The sequence below is a fragment of the Oncorhynchus gorbuscha genome, linkage group LG17 (genome assembly GCF_021184085.1).
Source record: "Oncorhynchus gorbuscha isolate QuinsamMale2020 ecotype Even-year linkage group LG17, OgorEven_v1.0, whole genome shotgun sequence".
Lineage (NCBI taxonomy): Eukaryota > Metazoa > Chordata > Actinopteri > Salmoniformes > Salmonidae > Oncorhynchus > Oncorhynchus gorbuscha.
Genome location: NC_060189.1, coordinates 58,632,512 through 58,649,698, shown reverse-complemented (window position 1 = coordinate 58,649,698; position 17,187 = coordinate 58,632,512). Strand labels below are relative to the sequence as shown.

Below are 17,187 nucleotides of genomic sequence, written 5' to 3'. Positions count from 1 at the left end.
TTTCTCCACAATACAAACCTAATTGACAGAGTTATTCTGTACAGCTTCCTTTTAAAACAAATATTCCAAAGCATGCATCCTGTTTGCAACAAGCCACGAAATAAATACTGCAAGAAATGTGTCAAAGCAAATCATTTGTCCTGAATATGTTTTATTTTCAAGCATAGTAGTAGCTGCATCATGTTATGGTTACGCTTGTAATCGTTAAGGACTGGGGAGTTAGAGGATCAAAAATGAACCTAATGGATCTAAATACAGAGGAAACCCTGGTTCAGTCTGCTTTCCACCAGACACTGGCTGATTACTTACCTTTCAGCAGGACAATAACCCACAACACAAGGCCAAATCTACACTGGACCTGCTTACCAAGAAGACAGTGAATGTTCCGGAGTGGCAGAGTTACAGTTCTGACTTTAATCTGCTTGAAAATCTGTGGCAAGACTTGAAACAGGTTGTCAAGCAACGATCAACAACCAATTTGACAGAGCTTGAAGAATTTTGAACAAAATAATGGGCAAATATTGTACAATCCAGATGTGTACAGCTCTTAGAGAATTACCCAGAAAGACTCACAGCTTTAACCACTGCCAAAGGTGATTCTAACATGTATTGACTCAGGGGTGTGAATAATTACGTTTGAGGTATTTCTGCATTTAATTAATACATTTGCAATAAGGTTTAAAAAAAACACATTTTTGCTTTTTTCATCATGGGGTATTGTGTGTGTAGATGGGTGAGAAATACATCTATTTAACCCAGGCTGTAACAACAAGATGTGGAATAAGTCAAGAGGTGGAATAAGTCAAGAGGTATGACTACTTTCTGAAGGTACTGGACGACAAATAAACTTGACTTATGATGGATGGGAATACAGCATATGTAGTCAAACACACAAAACATTTCATAGGGTGTTAGATGAGTCCGGAAGATCGTTCATCTTCTCCTAAATGTATGGACCTGGACTGATCTTAAGCCGGTTGTATTATTCCAGGGTGAAGAAGTATTTGATTATCTTATGGGTGAAGTCCATCTGAAGAGAAGGGATCCCTACCACTACCTCGCTATCCAACAAAGGTGACAGAATTACAGAGAACATGCAGCAACTCTTGGAGGACAATGGAATTACATTATAAAACGTTTATTTATTCTCAGAAGGCTCCAAAAAAAAATCAGAAACGGGTTGGTTCTACTTTTAACAATGAGGATGCTTTTGTGGTGCATTTGATGTCAGGCTGTGAGATCACACAGACAGATGATGGGCCTTTCCAGGCTGCATCGTGTTCCCAGAACAGAACTCAGTCTGGTCCCAATGATCGTATTCCCATAACCCTGACTACATGATTAAAGGACAGCAGGAGACTTCAAACAGCTAGACAGGCATCAAGTAAGTACAATACAAAGTGACAGAGATTATACTGAACTTTCTAATTCTGAATGGAAATTGCCATCCATGTTAGATTAAGCTGATTTCATAAATCATGTGTGGACCGTCCCATCATATTACATCACAGTGACAGTCAGGAAATTTAAGTAGCCTCTAATTCTTGAAGTGTACTCCCAAGTGTACTCCCAAGTGTACTCATTACTTTGGCTTGTGTTACAGGTCCATAGAAATAGAATCCATAGAATGGACTTGGCTGCCAGTCCTCCCATTATTTCAACCATTGACTTGAATAGGGAAGCCCGTTCTACAGGTTCTATGGTCAGATTACTGCTAAGCTTACCTCAGTGGGGCCGGCGTACATCATGGGCGACGGGAAGATGGCCACGATGGTGTTTTCGGGTTTCAGCACGCCCTCGTCCAGCACGGCGGCGTGCTGCTCATGCGCCACTCCAACGGCACGTCGTCGTCCTTGGTCCAGCCGCCCAGCGGGTGCAGCAGTAGGACGGGCCGGCGGTAGCCCCGTTCGATCAGACGCTTGTGGGTGTCCTGCATGAGGAGGGCGTGGCCGTTGTGCACCGGGTTACGCAGCTGGAAGGCAAACACCGCGTCTGGAGGGAGAAAGAGGTCAGAGAAAGACTGATTTAGATGCTGCATCTTTATTGAGACATCCTGCTTTTCTTAAACAGAGAGGGCAAAATAGAGAGAGAGAGATTAACTCTCTACCGTTACCTGCATTCATCTCCTTGAACTTGTGTTTGAGCTCAGTGGGGGTGAGTCTGTACTGGTCCAGGCCGTCGTTCCAGCTGATCTTGTCCAGGACCTGCAGGTCTCCTCCTACCAGCCAGTCTCCACTCTCCATTACCATCTGGACCAGACAGAGAGACAACACTGACCATTAGCATCATACAATACCACACCCACTTCACTGTGACTCATATATTTTCCAGGGTTCCCAATTTTCAAAAAATATTTTTCCAGGACATTTCAATGACCTTTTTACCAGAACTTATTTCAACCCGGGTATTGTGCAGATCTGAAAAGACTGGAAAGCAATATGGTGAACATTTCAGCCTATCAAAGAAGAGAGGTGCAGTAATGACCATACTGCTTAGAACTATCCAATCCTGTCAGAGGTACATGAAGAGCCTGCGGCTATGGATCAATTTGAAATTGATGCTAAACAAGTGGACTTCTCTAACTCCTCTACCATGTTCATACTGCGGTTATGACAGCCATCAAGGACTGTTTCAAAACAGTAAACCACCCCAATCTGGCAACCGCTGAAAAGGAGCGGGATTATGGATAAAGCAATAACAGCCCCCAGACAAGTTGAAATACAACATCTAAAAAAGTTGAGACTCCTACAAATTGGAGCCCAGGAAGAATGAAGAATCCCCTTTGCTTTATGCCTTTGACCGCATCCCTCTCGACTTTAGCGGGGGAAAAACTCACGAGGAACACAAAATATGACGTGTAATGTAATCCACAACGAGACACCATCCACGATGAGCTCATGGACCACATTGAAGCGACCCCCCCCTACAATATTGTTCTAATGTCCCCAAAGCACTGCTAAACCCAGGCAAAGCCAGCTTTGTTTCAGGCTATAACTCTTGGTCTGCCTTTCTGGGCATGTACTGTGCCTGTGCTGTAACCACTGGGCTCTTTATGGAGTACACACTGCAGGGTAGGTACTCAAGCCATCAAATCAGGACTATGGATAGACTATGGCAGGGGGGGTCCAGAAGCATATACACAAATGTGTCTTATAGAGAATAGCTATTCAATATTACTCAAGGAGTCAAAGTTAGAAAACAATACCAGCCTACTAGTGAGCAGTTCTGATGTCCCATATAAAAACGCTCACAGTGGCATGTAAAGGTTTGGATTTAAAGGGGTGGGTTCCTATGGATGTAACTGTATGGGGGCTGAGTCTTAGATTCCACAGACTTTAATTCATATTCTGAGGAGGATTCCACAGTAGCACTGACTGTCTGACAGACGTTGGTAGTGCATTTCGCCCAAGTCTTTGTAAGTTGTAGTAGGACGTCTTTCACAACAGAGATGGGGCATGTATTATCCACAAGGTTGTATACACTGCATACATCTTCAGTGTTCAATAAAACATTGAGTGAACCGAAGGCTGCTAAAACTCTGCCCTCTTGTTGTTATCATCAATAAGCCAGAGAGGAAGGATGGATGGAGTTCAGTGTAACGGTGTGAAGAGGTGCCTGTCATTCCACTTGATCCAACTAGTCTGATCTACTGCATCAATAAGCCAGAGAGGAAGGATGGATGGAGTTCAGTGTAACGGTGTGAAGAGGTGCCTGTCATTCCACTTGATCCAACTAGTCTGATTTACTGGCTCCAGATCAGTGGCTAAGAAGACAAATATCCCTCACTTTGGCGGCTGAGACATGAAAGACCCATCTGAGGAAAAAACGTTTCAATTCAAATCCCAAACACACAGTAGATGTTTTAAACATTGGAAGATGGAAAATGATAGTAGAATGGAATGATAGTAGAATGCTATAGCTCAGGGGTAACCCAAAGCTGCATTTACACGACAACACACACACTGTGTTTTAGATACAAAAGGGACTCCTGCTAAATTAAACAACTCAGCTTGCTGTAGTTTCCGACGTGAAGGCTCCCTGGCGGCACGGACAGGAGTAAACAGGAAAGGTGGATTGACCGCGACGTAATATGGAGCAGGTTATTCCTCGTCTCAGAGAGAGACGGAGACGGGATGAGGGGCTGCCGCCTGCGAGGGGTGTGTTGACGGATCGGCTACAGCGCAGGGAGTTAAAGTGTGTGTGTGTTAAACGAGTGACACCTTAATCATAGCAAGCTGTACACACACACACAGCGGAGACAGGACAGGAGGCACTGCTGGAGAAACAGAGTGAGTGACAGGTCTGGGAGAACCCACTACCCAGCATACATTGCCTGCAGCAGGGCCAGAGCCACCAGACACAGACGCACTAGAGGATTATGGGTATTTGACCCTGGGTCTCGACCCCGCCCTGTGCAACTGGGTACTGGACTTCCTGACGGGCCGCCCCCAGGTGGTGAGGGTAGGCAACAACATCTCCTCCCCGCTGATCCTCAACACGGGGCCCCACAAGGTTGCGTTCTGAGCCCTCTCCTGTACTCCCTGTTCACCCACGACTGCGTGGCCACGCACGCCTCCAACTCAATCATCAAGTTTGCGGACGACACAACAGTGGTAGGCTTGATTACCAACAACGACGAGACGGCCTACAGGGAGGAGGTGAGAGCCCTCAGAGTGTGGTGTCAGGAAAATAACCTCACACTCAACGTCAACAAAACTAAGGAGATGATTGTGGACTTCAGGAAACAGCAGAGGGAACACCCCCCTATCCACATCGATGGAACAGTAGTGGAGAGGGTAGCAAGTTTTAAGTTCCTCGGCATACACATCACAGACAAACTGAATTGGTCCACTCACACTGACAGCGTCGTGAAGAAGGCGCAGCAGCGCCTCTTCAACCTCAGGAGGCTGAAGAAATTCGGCTTGTCACCAAAAGCACTCACAAAGTTCTACAGATGCACAATCGAGAGCATCCTGGCGGGCTGTATCACCGCCTGGTACGGCAACTGCTCCGCCCTCAACCGTAAGGCTCTCCAGAGGGTAGTGAGGTCTGCACAACGCATCACCGGGGGCAAACTACCTGCCCTCCAGGACACCTACACCACCCGATGTTACAGGAAGGCCATAAAGATCATCAAGGACATCAACCACCCGAGCCACTGCCAGTTCACCCCGCTATCATCCAGAAGGCGAGGTCAGTACAGGTGCATCAAAGCTGGGACCGAGAGACTGAAAAACAGCTTCTATCTCAAGGCCATCAGACTGTTAAACAGCCACCACTAACATTGAGTGGCTGCTGCCAACACACTGACACTGACTCAACTCCAGCCACTTTAATAATGGGAATTGATGGGAAATGATGTAAATATATCACTAGCCACTTTAAACAATGCTACCTTATATAATGTTACTTACCCTACATTATTCATCTCATATGCATACGTATATACTGTACTCTACATCATCCTTATGTAATACATGTATCACTAGCCACTTTAACTATGCCACTTTGTTTACTTTGTCTACATACTCATCTCATATGTATATACTGTACTCGATACCATCTACTGTATGCTGCTCTGTACCATCACTCATTCATATATCCTTATGTACATATTCTTTATCCCCTTACACTGTGCATAAGACAGTAGTTTTGGAATTGTTAGTTAGATTACTTGTTGGTTATCACTGCATTGTCGGAACTAGAAGCACAAGCATTTCGCTACACTCGCATTAACATCTGCTAACCATGTGTATGTGACAAATACAATTTGATTTGATTTGATTATGGGTAGCTGATGGACAGCCAACCACGCTGCTCTCTTGGTAAACTGACAGTGCCTACAACTGAACATCAACCCAGAATGGATAACAGAGACGCTGAAGATAGTGTTGGCTGTTCAACTTTGTTGAATTGAAGGGCATTTTGAGTGAAACAGGAGAAGCAAATTCACAGCATCTCACCCAGCCAATGACTCAACAGGGCAGGGCTTTAAAATGAGCCACCGTGGTGTTAGTGTGTGTCTGTTCAGTGTGTTTAAAATCACCAGACCGAGTTGGGCTGAAGACAGTATAGCACTATCCAGCTCCCTCTGTGTGTGTGTGTGTGTGTGTGTGTGTGTGTGTGTGTGTGTGTGTGTGTGTGTGTGTGTGTGTGTGTGTGTGTGTGTGTGTGTGTGTGTGTGTGTAAACCCACACTAATCCATAATAACAATGGGAGCCCAAATTGTCCCGAGACAGATAGCAAAAATAACCCTAGCCCGGCTCCTGCCACCATCAGTCTTGAAGATAGGGTTTCAAAAATGCAATTTCACAATTGTCCTCCCCGGTTATAGATCTCCAGTCCTGTTGTGTGACGTGGTGGCGTGTGTGTGACTACACTTGTGTGTGCGCAAGACAGCTTTCCCAGGTCTGATCCCTCGCCACGGCTCGGCTGGCGCCTGTAGTTTTTTTTTTTTTTTAAAGCAGGGGGTGGGATCATTTCAGGACGCCACGAAGTCTACCTGAGCGCCCACTGATATAATAACAGTCCATAATAATAAGACACCATTGTTGCCATCTTTGCTCAGGTATATTTGGAATGGATGAGGTGGGTGGCTGCTGGCGAGGGGTAATGTGTTCAGCAAGGCCAGCTCCAAGTCCAGGACAGCTTTACTAAAAGCCCTGTGTAAATAAAAGGCTGTTTGAAGGGGCCAGATGGAGAGAGGGGGCCGAGAGAGACTGCGATCCAAATAAAACACATGTGCAAATTGAGGGCGGTCCGAAGGCGATGGAGCGATTACACAAGCACTTCTGACAGGGGGAGCAGCAGCAGCTCATTTCTTTACGACACTACTCCACTTTATTCACTCCTTCCATAAGCAGCACTGAGGAAAAGGGTCACCTAGGATCTGTCTTCTATTAGAACGTGTGTGTGTGTGTGTGTGTGTGTGTGTGTGTGTGTGTGTGTGTGTGTGTGTGTGCACGCACATACAAGGGGAGAGTTGGTTGGGTTGGACATGGGGAGGGTGTTTATGAAACATCACGTTAAGGGTAACCATCTCAGGGGCCATGCCTGCATTGTTCAGCATTATGACCAGGGTTCCATTTCATAATAACTACCAGTGGGACATTCTACACAGCTCTGGAGACTGAGGAGCTGTAACAGAAGGTATGGGTCTATGATAATAAACCTGGTGGAGGGAGGTGTGAGAACGCAAAGGCTCCTGCCTGTCACATGACATAAACTGTCAGATGAAGCTGTCAAGAGCACCGGTTTGAGCCAAACAAAGATAAGAAACACTCAAAGGAAAACAAACATCGTCGTTTTGACATTTTACATGACAGTTTTCAAAAGTGACAGCTTTCGTCTGAAGGTCAAGACACCCCTTGCTGTGCAGTGGAACGGTCCGTAGCCCCCTGTCGTTTATGTGATAGGGTCTCTGGAACTAACCACTGGCCTTGATGTAGGAGTGTTACTCAACAGTTTTCAACACAGCTTTTGCTGGCATAACACCCCTCGCGGTGTAGTGGACCGGACCATGGCTGCCCTGTCTGTCTATGTGGTAGGGGTCTCTGGAACTAACCACTGACCTTGATGTAGGGGTGGTCCTTGCAGGTAGTGCCCCACTGGCGGGCACAGCGCTCCTCTTTGCGGTGCTCATAGAACTCGGGGTTGCGGAGGATGGCCACACGGCGGCCCTCGTACACCAGGGCCATGGCCGTGACGCCGTCCAGACGCTCCTTGTCCGCCCCGACACCGGCAACACCACCGGCACAGACAGGTTGATGACGCCACCTAGGGGACGGGAGGGGAACAGGTGGTTCGGTTCATTGAGGGGGTCAGAGGTGGAATAAAGGAAAGGAGACATGTTAGTGCTTTGAGACACAGAATAAATCAACGTCAGACTGCTGACAGAGGAAGTTGATAGGTCAGAAACCAGACAGCACCATCAGCAAACCTGCAGCAGTTTAACTGTCTCTCCTAAAATAACTTCAAGTACAGCCTATCTACTGCATACTATGCCAGGGAATATTTAGACATGTAAGATATATGAGGTGTTTAGGGAACAAACACCATCCAGTCTTGTGCATTCAGGTGGTTTCTGACCCGCGCAGAAAGAAAGAAAAAGAGAAAAGAAAGAGAGAGGCCCCGTGTTGACATGACGTTGGCAGATTCATTTAGCCCTACACCTTGATTAAACCAACATGACCAGCACGCTTCTCACATCCTATTGGATCAGATGGTGTGTTGCTGGATGGGATGCCATTGCTGCCAACCACCCCGCCACCACTCCTCCATCCTCTGTCACAGAGTTAGCACACACAGCTGGCTTCAATAAGACACGTGAACACACACACATGCCTGCTGTCCCAGCCTGGCCCATGCCAAACAAGGAGCTGGCACAAACACACAACACAGTCATCTACCAGGGAAATGCTGGTGTCCTTGTCAATCCTATTAACTGGGACTCCAAATCAGGGACAGATTACAATGAAGTGAGAGTAGGGTTGTAAAATTCCAGTAACATTCCCAAAATTCCCTAGTTTACCAGAAATCCTGGTTGGAGGATTCCCATATTTCCTTCTGATTTCCTCTTAATTCCAGGAATTTTCCAACCATAATTTCTGGAAAACTAGGGAATTTTGGGAAAGTCACCAGAATTTTGCAACCTTAAGTGAAAGTGAGGGTAAAAGTACAAAAGTTAAATGAACAAATGATCTGACTTCTATCCAGTCATGTTTGGTTCAGTGGTGATTGTGTGGAACAGAAGCTCCTCCAGGGCCGTAAGGGTCAGCCACTGTAAAATCCCTACAAGGAACTGGAAATAGACAAATGATAGTTTGTGGAGGCAATCAATATTGAGGCTTCATCCTTTTCCTCCGCTCACATTTCCTCGCTAGGACAAACAAGTGAAAACCTGAGTGAGGGCATTGCACATGGACACGTCATTCAGCGTTCTCTACCAAGTACACAGGCCCAGTTCCACTTATTTACCACAGCATAGAGTCACCATTAGCTCTGGTCCAAAACATATTGAAATCATATCTAAAGAAAAACCAAACAAGACCTGATCCAAAAATGACTTGTTGGTGCTGTGAAGAATAGAGAGTTGTTGCTGTCAGGAACACCTGTGATATCGGACAGCTAATGAAACACTGGCTTGGTTATCATTTCTGTTGTTGAACACATTTTTATGCTGCGCGTGCGTGTGCATGTGTGTGTCAGTATGTATTGGCAACACATCACACACGTCGCCTTAAGGGTCAGTGTTATGTGGGCAATAAAAGCAAATTGACTCTTTTTTGGAAATTCAAACTCTGTGTAGGAAATTGGTGTAATTACACAGTTTCACCAAAACCAAAGACTGGGCCCCGCGGTGTTCCCGCGGTGTTCCTTCAGCCCAACTCAAAAGGTACCGGTTCCATTTGTTTCCAGAGAATGAAAAGTCTTGAGCCTGAAGTGTAAAAGGATCACGATGACTCAACACAATAGCATGGTAAGATTATCCCTCTGATTCTTTCATCTAAAAATCAGACTTACTTTTGATTAACTAGTGTATTCGGTCATTTTGAGGTAATGATGAGCTAATCAAGACCACTTGTTCCAACTCTACCTGCATGTACATATTACCTCGACACATTGACTCTGTTCCTGTACCCCCTGTACACAGCCTCGGTACTGTTATTTTACTGCTGCTCTTTAACTTGTCTATTTTTGACTTGTCTACTTGTCCATTTTATTTTATTTTAACTGCAGTGTTGGTTAAGAGCTTTTAAGTAATTTCACTGCATGGTCTTCACCTGTTGTATTCAGCCATGTCACAAATAACATTTGATTTGAACATGTCCTTTTGAGAGCTTTCATCTCCCTCTAGTGGCCGTTATAGAGCATAACATCAATCGATTTATTTGACTTCACAGAGAAATACACCTGTATTTATCACAGCACCTCCTTCTCAAAATGTCAGTGAGAAGTGAGGAGAGGATTAAGAAAGGCAGACATTTTGAGAAGTAGGCAAGGAAAGGACTCTAAGGCAGACATTTTGAGGAGAGGACAATAGGAAAACATCAGGGATCAAGGAAAGATTATTGAGAAAGGGCCATGATGCCATCTTTACCATCCAGCAGACAGTCAAAGTGGAGACACTGCAGGAACTCCCTCTCCCTCATGAAGCCGTTCAGAGGGGTGGCCCAGCCCTCAGCAAGCACCTGAACCCACTGCATGTCCACCTGTGGTCAAACAGCGGTCAATCAGCACTCAAATAATGGTTCAACGCCATTCAAAGTGTGGTCGAACATGGATCACACTTTCAGAAATGTTCCCTTATCACTTTCACATAGGTCTTTAGAATCTATCCATCCCTGTAGACTCCCGGAAAGCATCAGTAGGTGTTAGTAAAAATGGTATTTGATGAGAAAGGTTACCTTTCCAATCTGCACAGCAGGTAGTGTTTCAGCATCAGTCTTGGCCAGGTCCAGCTTGTTCTCAACTACGTACAGCTCCTTCACTTCATAAGAAGCATCCACCGGCACTATATCCTACAAATATTCATTCATTATACCAGTGGAAATGCACAAAATATCACAAAACGAGAACATCCAAGACGTTGATCGCATTGGATAAGAATTCAGGGGTGTGAAAGTGGGGGTTATTCAGCTGTGAAGCGTTAGTATTTTGGAAATGTGAATCCCAATCTGAAAGTGTGAAGACACTGCCCTCTAGTGGTGGAAATTAAATATGACAGCATGCTTCCATGTTACAGGTTTCAATGAATCTGTTTATGCCAAACCTCATCAATGGATGGATGAAAGACAAGGTTGTTTCTCTCACCTTCTCATGTAGCAGGTCAATGAGCTGCTGTATAGACTCGTTGACACTGCAGGAGTCAGTCTTCAGCACCAGTTCTGGGGCCTCTGGTTTCTCATACTCCGAGTCTATCCCAGTGAAACCTGACACATGGAGAAAACAGTCACAATTCATTTATGGAATAGCTAAATCAGTCCCTCAATTGGCATGAATAACAATAGCTGAATATGAAACAATATGTCATTTGCAGAAAGGTTGTGACTTCATTAAAGTTGCAGGGAAGGTAATATCTATCCACTGAGTCAGTGGCTCACAAACGTTATTGTACCACCAACTGAATTGTGCTCTACCCAGAGTACCCCTGAAGTACCCCCTCATGTGCATTTGAACAGCAACCCTATTGTCTCATGAGTCTTCTCAAGTACCACTGTGGATAGACCAAGTAACCCCAGGGGCCCTTGTACCTCTGGTTGGAAACACTGCACAAGTCACACAAATGAACAGAAATCTAGACAGGCTTTTGGGTTCACACAGCTTATTATCCAGATTGGCGTGACAGGAAGAGACAAGATTCTTAAAAGTGTGGTCTGAGGACGCACTCGAACAGGGCTGAATCCCACCCCCTCCCCCCATTCAATTAGTCACTCTACTACCTGACATATGGCACCTGGTAGATCATGTCTTGACCAGTTGGAGAGCTTAACTAGGCTTCGCAGTATATTGTCTCATGCCTACAGCTCAGAGCTTAGCATGAAGAAACCTGTAAGTAAGAATTTCATTGGACTGTGCACACCGTGCACACCGTGATACTGTGCACACCGTGGGGATACTGTGCACACCGTGGGGATACTGTGCACACCGTGGGGATACTGTGCACACCGTGGGGATACTGTGCACACCGTGGGGATACTGAGCACACCGTGGGGATACTGGGGATACTGCACACCGTGGGGATACTGTGCACACCGTGGGGATACTGAGCACAGCGTGCACACCGTGGGGATACTCTGCACACCGTGGGGATACTCTGCACACCGTGGGGATACTCTGCACACCGTGGGGATACTCTGCACACCGTGGGGATACTCTGCACACCGTGGGGATACTGTGCACACTGTGGGGATACTGTGCACACTGTGCACACTGTGGGGATACTGTGCACACTGTGGGGATACTGTGCACACCGTGGGGATACTGTGCACACCGTGGGGATACTGTGCACACCGTGGGGATACTCTGCACACCGTGGGATACTGTGCACACCGTGGGGATGGCACACCGGGGGATACTGAGCACACCGTGGGGATACTGAGCACACCGTGGGGATACTCTGCAGCACAGCGTGGGGATACTGTGCACACCGTGGGGATACTGTGCACACCGTGGGGATACTGAGCACAGCGTGGGGATACTGACACAGCGTGGGGATACTGTGCACACTGTGGGGATACTGTGCACACCGTGGGGATACTCTGCACACTGTGGGGATACTGTGCATATGACACATGAACTGACTCCGAGCTCAGCAGGGTGCAATAGACTAGATGAAGATCTTGTCCCAGCAGCTTCCTTAGCCTGTGACTCACTGTTTCACTAAGCGATAAATGACACAGCACTTCCTCTGGTAACCACAGCCAAAGACATGAGATCTCATGTTCCTGCTGGTCAAAACCAATACACAAAACCAATACATACTTTCTCTAGAGACTTCTCTCCAACTTTTTCATACATACTAATGCTATAAGAGAGTTATGGTAAAATGCCTAAAAGCATTAGAGGTCGCCCCCGAATATGACTTTTCAACACCGATACAGATTATTGGAGGACCAAAAAAGCAGATCCCGATTAAAAAAAAAAATGTTTTGTTTGTAATAATGACAATTACAACAATACTGAATGAACACGTATTTTAACTTAATATAATACATCAATAAAATCAATTTAGCCTCAAATAATGAAACATGTTCAATTTGGTTTAAATAATGCAAAAAGAAAGTGTTGGAGAAGAGTAAAAGTGCAATATGTGCCATGTAAGAAAGCTAACCTTTAAGTTCCTTGCTCAGAACATGAGAACATATGAAAGCTGGTGGTTCCTTTTAACATGAGTCTTCAATATTCCCAGGTAAGAAGTTTTAGGTTGGAGTTGTTATAGGAATTATAGGACTATTTCTCTCTATTCCATTTGTATTTCATATACCTTTGGCTATTGGATGTTCTTATAGGCACTTTAGTATTGCCAGTGTAACAGTATAGCTTCCGTCCCTCTCCTCGCTCCTACCTGGGCTCGAACCAGGAACACATCAACAACAGCGTTGCCCATGCAGAGCAAGGGGAACAACCACTCAGTCTCAGAGCGAGTGACATTTGAAATGCTATTAGCGTGCATCCCGCAAACTAGCTAGCCATTTCACATCGGTTACACCAGCCTAATCTTGGGAGTTGATAGGCTTGAAGTCATAAACAGCAGAGCTGCTGGCAAAACGCACAAAAGTGCTGTTTGAATGAATGCTTACAAGCCTGCTGCTGCCTACCATCGCTCAGTCAGACTGCTCTATCAAATCATAGACTTAGTTATAACATAATAACACACAGAAATACGAGCCTTAGGTCATTAATATGGTCGAATACGGAAATCATCATCTCGAAAACAAGACATTTATTCTTTCAGTGAAATACGGAACCGTTCTGTATTTTATCTAAGCGGTGGCATCCATTATTCTAAATATTCCTGTTACATTGCACAACCTTCAATGTTATGTCACAATTTCTTAAAATTCTGGCAAATTAGGCGGCCTAAACTGTCGCATAGACACTGACTCTGCGTGCAATGAACGCAAGAGAAGTGACACAATTCACCTGGTTAATATTGCCCGCTAACCTGGATTTCTTTTAGCTAAATATGCAGGTTTAAAAATATGTTTCTGGTTAGGTATAGTTATGCAACGATTGTGCTTTTTTCGCAAATGCGCTTTTGTTAAATCATCCCGTTTGGCGAAGTTGGCCGTCTTTGTTAAAAAGAAATAGTCTTCGCAGTTCGCAACGAGTCATGTCAGCAGGCAATATTAACTAAATATGCAGGTTTAAAAATATATACTAGTGTATTGATTTTAAGAAAGTCATTGATGTTTATGGTTAGGTACACATTGGAGCAACGAGAGTCCTTTTTCACAAATACGCACTGCATCGATTATATGCAACGCAGGACACGCTAGATAAACTAGTAATATCATCAACCATGTGTAGTTAACTAGTGATTATGATTTATTGATTGTTTTTTAAGAGATAAGTTTAATGCTAGCTAGCAACTTACCTTGGCTTCTTACTGCATTCGCGTAACAGGCACTCTCCTCGTGGAGTGCAATGTAATCAGGTGGTTAGAGCATTGGACTAGTTAACTCTAAGGTTGCGGGATTGAATCCCCGAGCTGACAAGGTAAAAATCTGTTGTTCTGCCCCTGAACGATGCAGTTAACCCACTGTTCCAAGGCCGTTATTGAAAATAAGAATGTGTGTGTTCTTAACTGACTTGCCTAGGTAAATAAAGGATAAATAAAGGTGTAGTACAAAATAAAATAAAAATTGGCCAAATCAGTGTCCAAAAATACAGATTTCCGATTGTTATAAAAACTTTAAATTGGCCCTAATTAATCGACACATAAGCACGTGTTATTTGTCTTGCCTTACCTCTGATCTCTCCAGCCCTGGCTCTCTTGTAGAGGCCCTTGACGTCTCGCTGTTCACACACGTCAAGCGGCGCGTCGACAAAAACCTCGAAGAAGGGCAAGCCTGCAGCCTCGTGGATCTTCCTGGCGTTCACACGATCCTGGACGATGGGGAGACAAACAACGGGATAGTTAACTCCTGACGATGATGGTGTATTTGAAATCGTCAACTGGGAATTACAGGCAAAACACAAGTAGCAGCATATTAACTCTCTGCATCTTTCTTTTGCTCTCTTTCCTCTCCTCTTTCTCATGACTTATCACCTCTTCCCCTCGGTCTTCCGATATCCTCTTCTATTGGGTCTCTACCTCCCTCTCCTCTTTCTCTCACTTGTTCCCCCCTCACTCACCCGTCCGTAGGGAGAGATGAAGCTGGCGATGCAGACGAGCCCTGCGTCGGCGAACAGGCGGGCCACCTCGGCTATACGCCTGACGTTCTCCTCGCGGTCCTCAGGGCTGAAGCCCAGGTTCTTGTTTAAGCCCTGGCGGATGTTGTCTCCATCCAGCGAGTAGCAGGGGATGCCGTGGCACACCAGGTACTCCTCCAGGGCCATGCTCACCGTGGTCTTCCCAGCCCCAGACAGACCTGGGTGGGAGAGAGTGGCGAGGAATAGGTGTTGATGGTGGTTGGTCAATATTAGTATTGAGTGTAGCCAACTAGCAATACCCCCATTTTAGCATTGTGTCAATATTAGCATTGAATGAATGATGAAAATGGTGGCCGTCAATATTAGCTTTGAATGCATGATAACAAATGGTGCCTGACAATATTAGAATTGAAGGCAGAGCGTGGATGAATGTGATGCAGTCTTTAGAAATGCTACTGTTGATTGAATGCTAATATTGTCTTTTGGTAGTATTTGAAATGTAAATACATCAGTAAACCTTGTTCAATGGTGAGTTTAGTGAGTGAATATAAAGGGACTGAAAGAAAGGCTTAAAAAAACGTTTGTATTTCTTTGTGAAGACTAACTGACGATAGCCTGGTCCCAGATCTTTTTGTGTGGTCTTGCCAACTCCTATGGTCAGTCTCACAACAACCAATGACCCTAGGAGTTGACAACACAGCCCAAACAGATCTGGGACCAGGCGAACTGAACTTTAGTTCTTCTGTATACCTGTGAGCCAGACAGTACATCCACGGAAGCCCCCTCTCGTCCCCACCACCTGACCACGCTTATTCCTGCTGACGTGATGAGCCTGGTAGGTCACATTAGTCGCCCTCTGCATTCCCTGCAATCACAATATTGTTCTGTCCTTTAGTTTCATATCAAATTACACTGACTTAGTCCCATTTGTTCCTTTGCATTTGCAGCCAACACTGACTGTGACTTTGCAACATACTGAAGCCACAATGACGTGCACTGAGTCCAGGACAGGCACATTTCTTACTCATGAAGCAAAATGTCATCAGCAATATAATGACAAAAACGTTGAAGGACTGGTTTGACCCTAATGTACAGTAAGGTGACATAGGACTACATTCCAATGCATGTGCTCGGTCACTAGGCTCCTGCTGAGTAGATTAGCAAGAAGCATTTTGAGAGTCACACAAAAATGTACGTCAAGGTACACGGGTCATCGTGATGACGACAGATCATTTTGCAGCAGATACAGTATCTCATAGTTAACTAGCTAACTGCAGCATATAGCAGTTGCTATATGGTAGAACAGCTTGCTTTTGAAATGTCGTGCAAGCTATAGCTTGCTACAAATGGCTGTCTGTCTGGCATTTGGTGGCAGGACTAAGAAGCTAACTAGTTGTATTTCTCCAATCCTAGCAACACGGCCATTCCGCGCAGCTAAGAAAGTATTGCATAATTTAATTATAGCAGTAAATGTTTTACTGGGAACAGAAATTGCAGAAACAAGAGACAACATTGATAGTTCAGCAGCATATTGTTGACGTGGCAGCGGTCGCCGGGGTAGGAATGAATACAACAACTCACCCAATTCTCGCTGGACGAGTTGCTCAGCTTCGGTTTCTTGTGAGAGTTTCCGGAAGTCTCCATAACGGTCTATAATGAAATTTTTCGTCACCAGTTAAGGTATATGCGACCTACTAAATCAATTACTAAAACGTTATCTTTTTACGGACAGTTATCTCTTTGAATGGAGGAACCTCAAACAGGAACCGATGAGGACGCCCTACGTCATCAGAATCGGAAGTGATGTCTATTGGCTGGTGAACTGTCTGTTCTTTGAAAACTGATTTTGAATCAGTTTTATCCGCGCAAGTCTCAAACGACACGGTGATGACAACTATGGATGACAGAGCTAGATTACATAACATATCCTGGACCAGTTATTTATTACCTGTGGTGTGCGTCGCGGAGATAAGGGCGGAATGCACATTGGATAAAATACATATTCATATTAGACATTTTAGTTTGTTGGCTCCAGTTCGATTTTTTCCAATTAAATTATATGATTGGAAATAACTTATTTAAATAACTATATCGCGTACTGGGGCAAATCCTACTCATGAAAAAATACATACAAAATATTATCCAACCTATAAAACAATTATCGTAAAGACAGACTTGATTACAAAACATTAAAAGCAATCTGTGAAGAATTGCACTGTAAACTTGTAGCCGACTAAATGTTGCATATGGTTGGCCCTGTAGTTTGCTTCTTTGGAAAACGCCAAACCCAACATCAAAGAAAGAAGTGTG

At 44.9% G+C, this 17,187-nt stretch overlaps 1 protein-coding gene across 1 annotated transcript in view; it reads right to left on the bottom strand.

The window, feature by feature from the left end:
• The window catches only part of LOC124002281 (bifunctional 3'-phosphoadenosine 5'-phosphosulfate synthase 1-like), a 29,095-nt gene extending 12,390 nt beyond the window's left edge, over window positions 1–16,705 (bottom strand). Inside the window, 12 exon segments of the mRNA XM_046309654.1 lie at window positions 1,725–1,822; window positions 1,825–1,992; window positions 2,114–2,249; window positions 7,572–7,729; window positions 7,732–7,776; window positions 10,100–10,211; window positions 10,407–10,520; window positions 10,813–10,931; window positions 14,472–14,610; window positions 14,860–15,095; window positions 15,628–15,742; window positions 16,459–16,705. Of these exon segments, the coding sequence (XP_046165610.1) occupies window positions 1,725–1,822; window positions 1,825–1,992; window positions 2,114–2,249; window positions 7,572–7,729; window positions 7,732–7,776; window positions 10,100–10,211; window positions 10,407–10,520; window positions 10,813–10,931; window positions 14,472–14,610; window positions 14,860–15,095; window positions 15,628–15,742; window positions 16,459–16,521 (1,503 nt within the window). The 5' untranslated portion in view covers window positions 16,522–16,705.
• Between the last annotated feature and the right edge of the window lie 482 nt (window positions 16,706–17,187).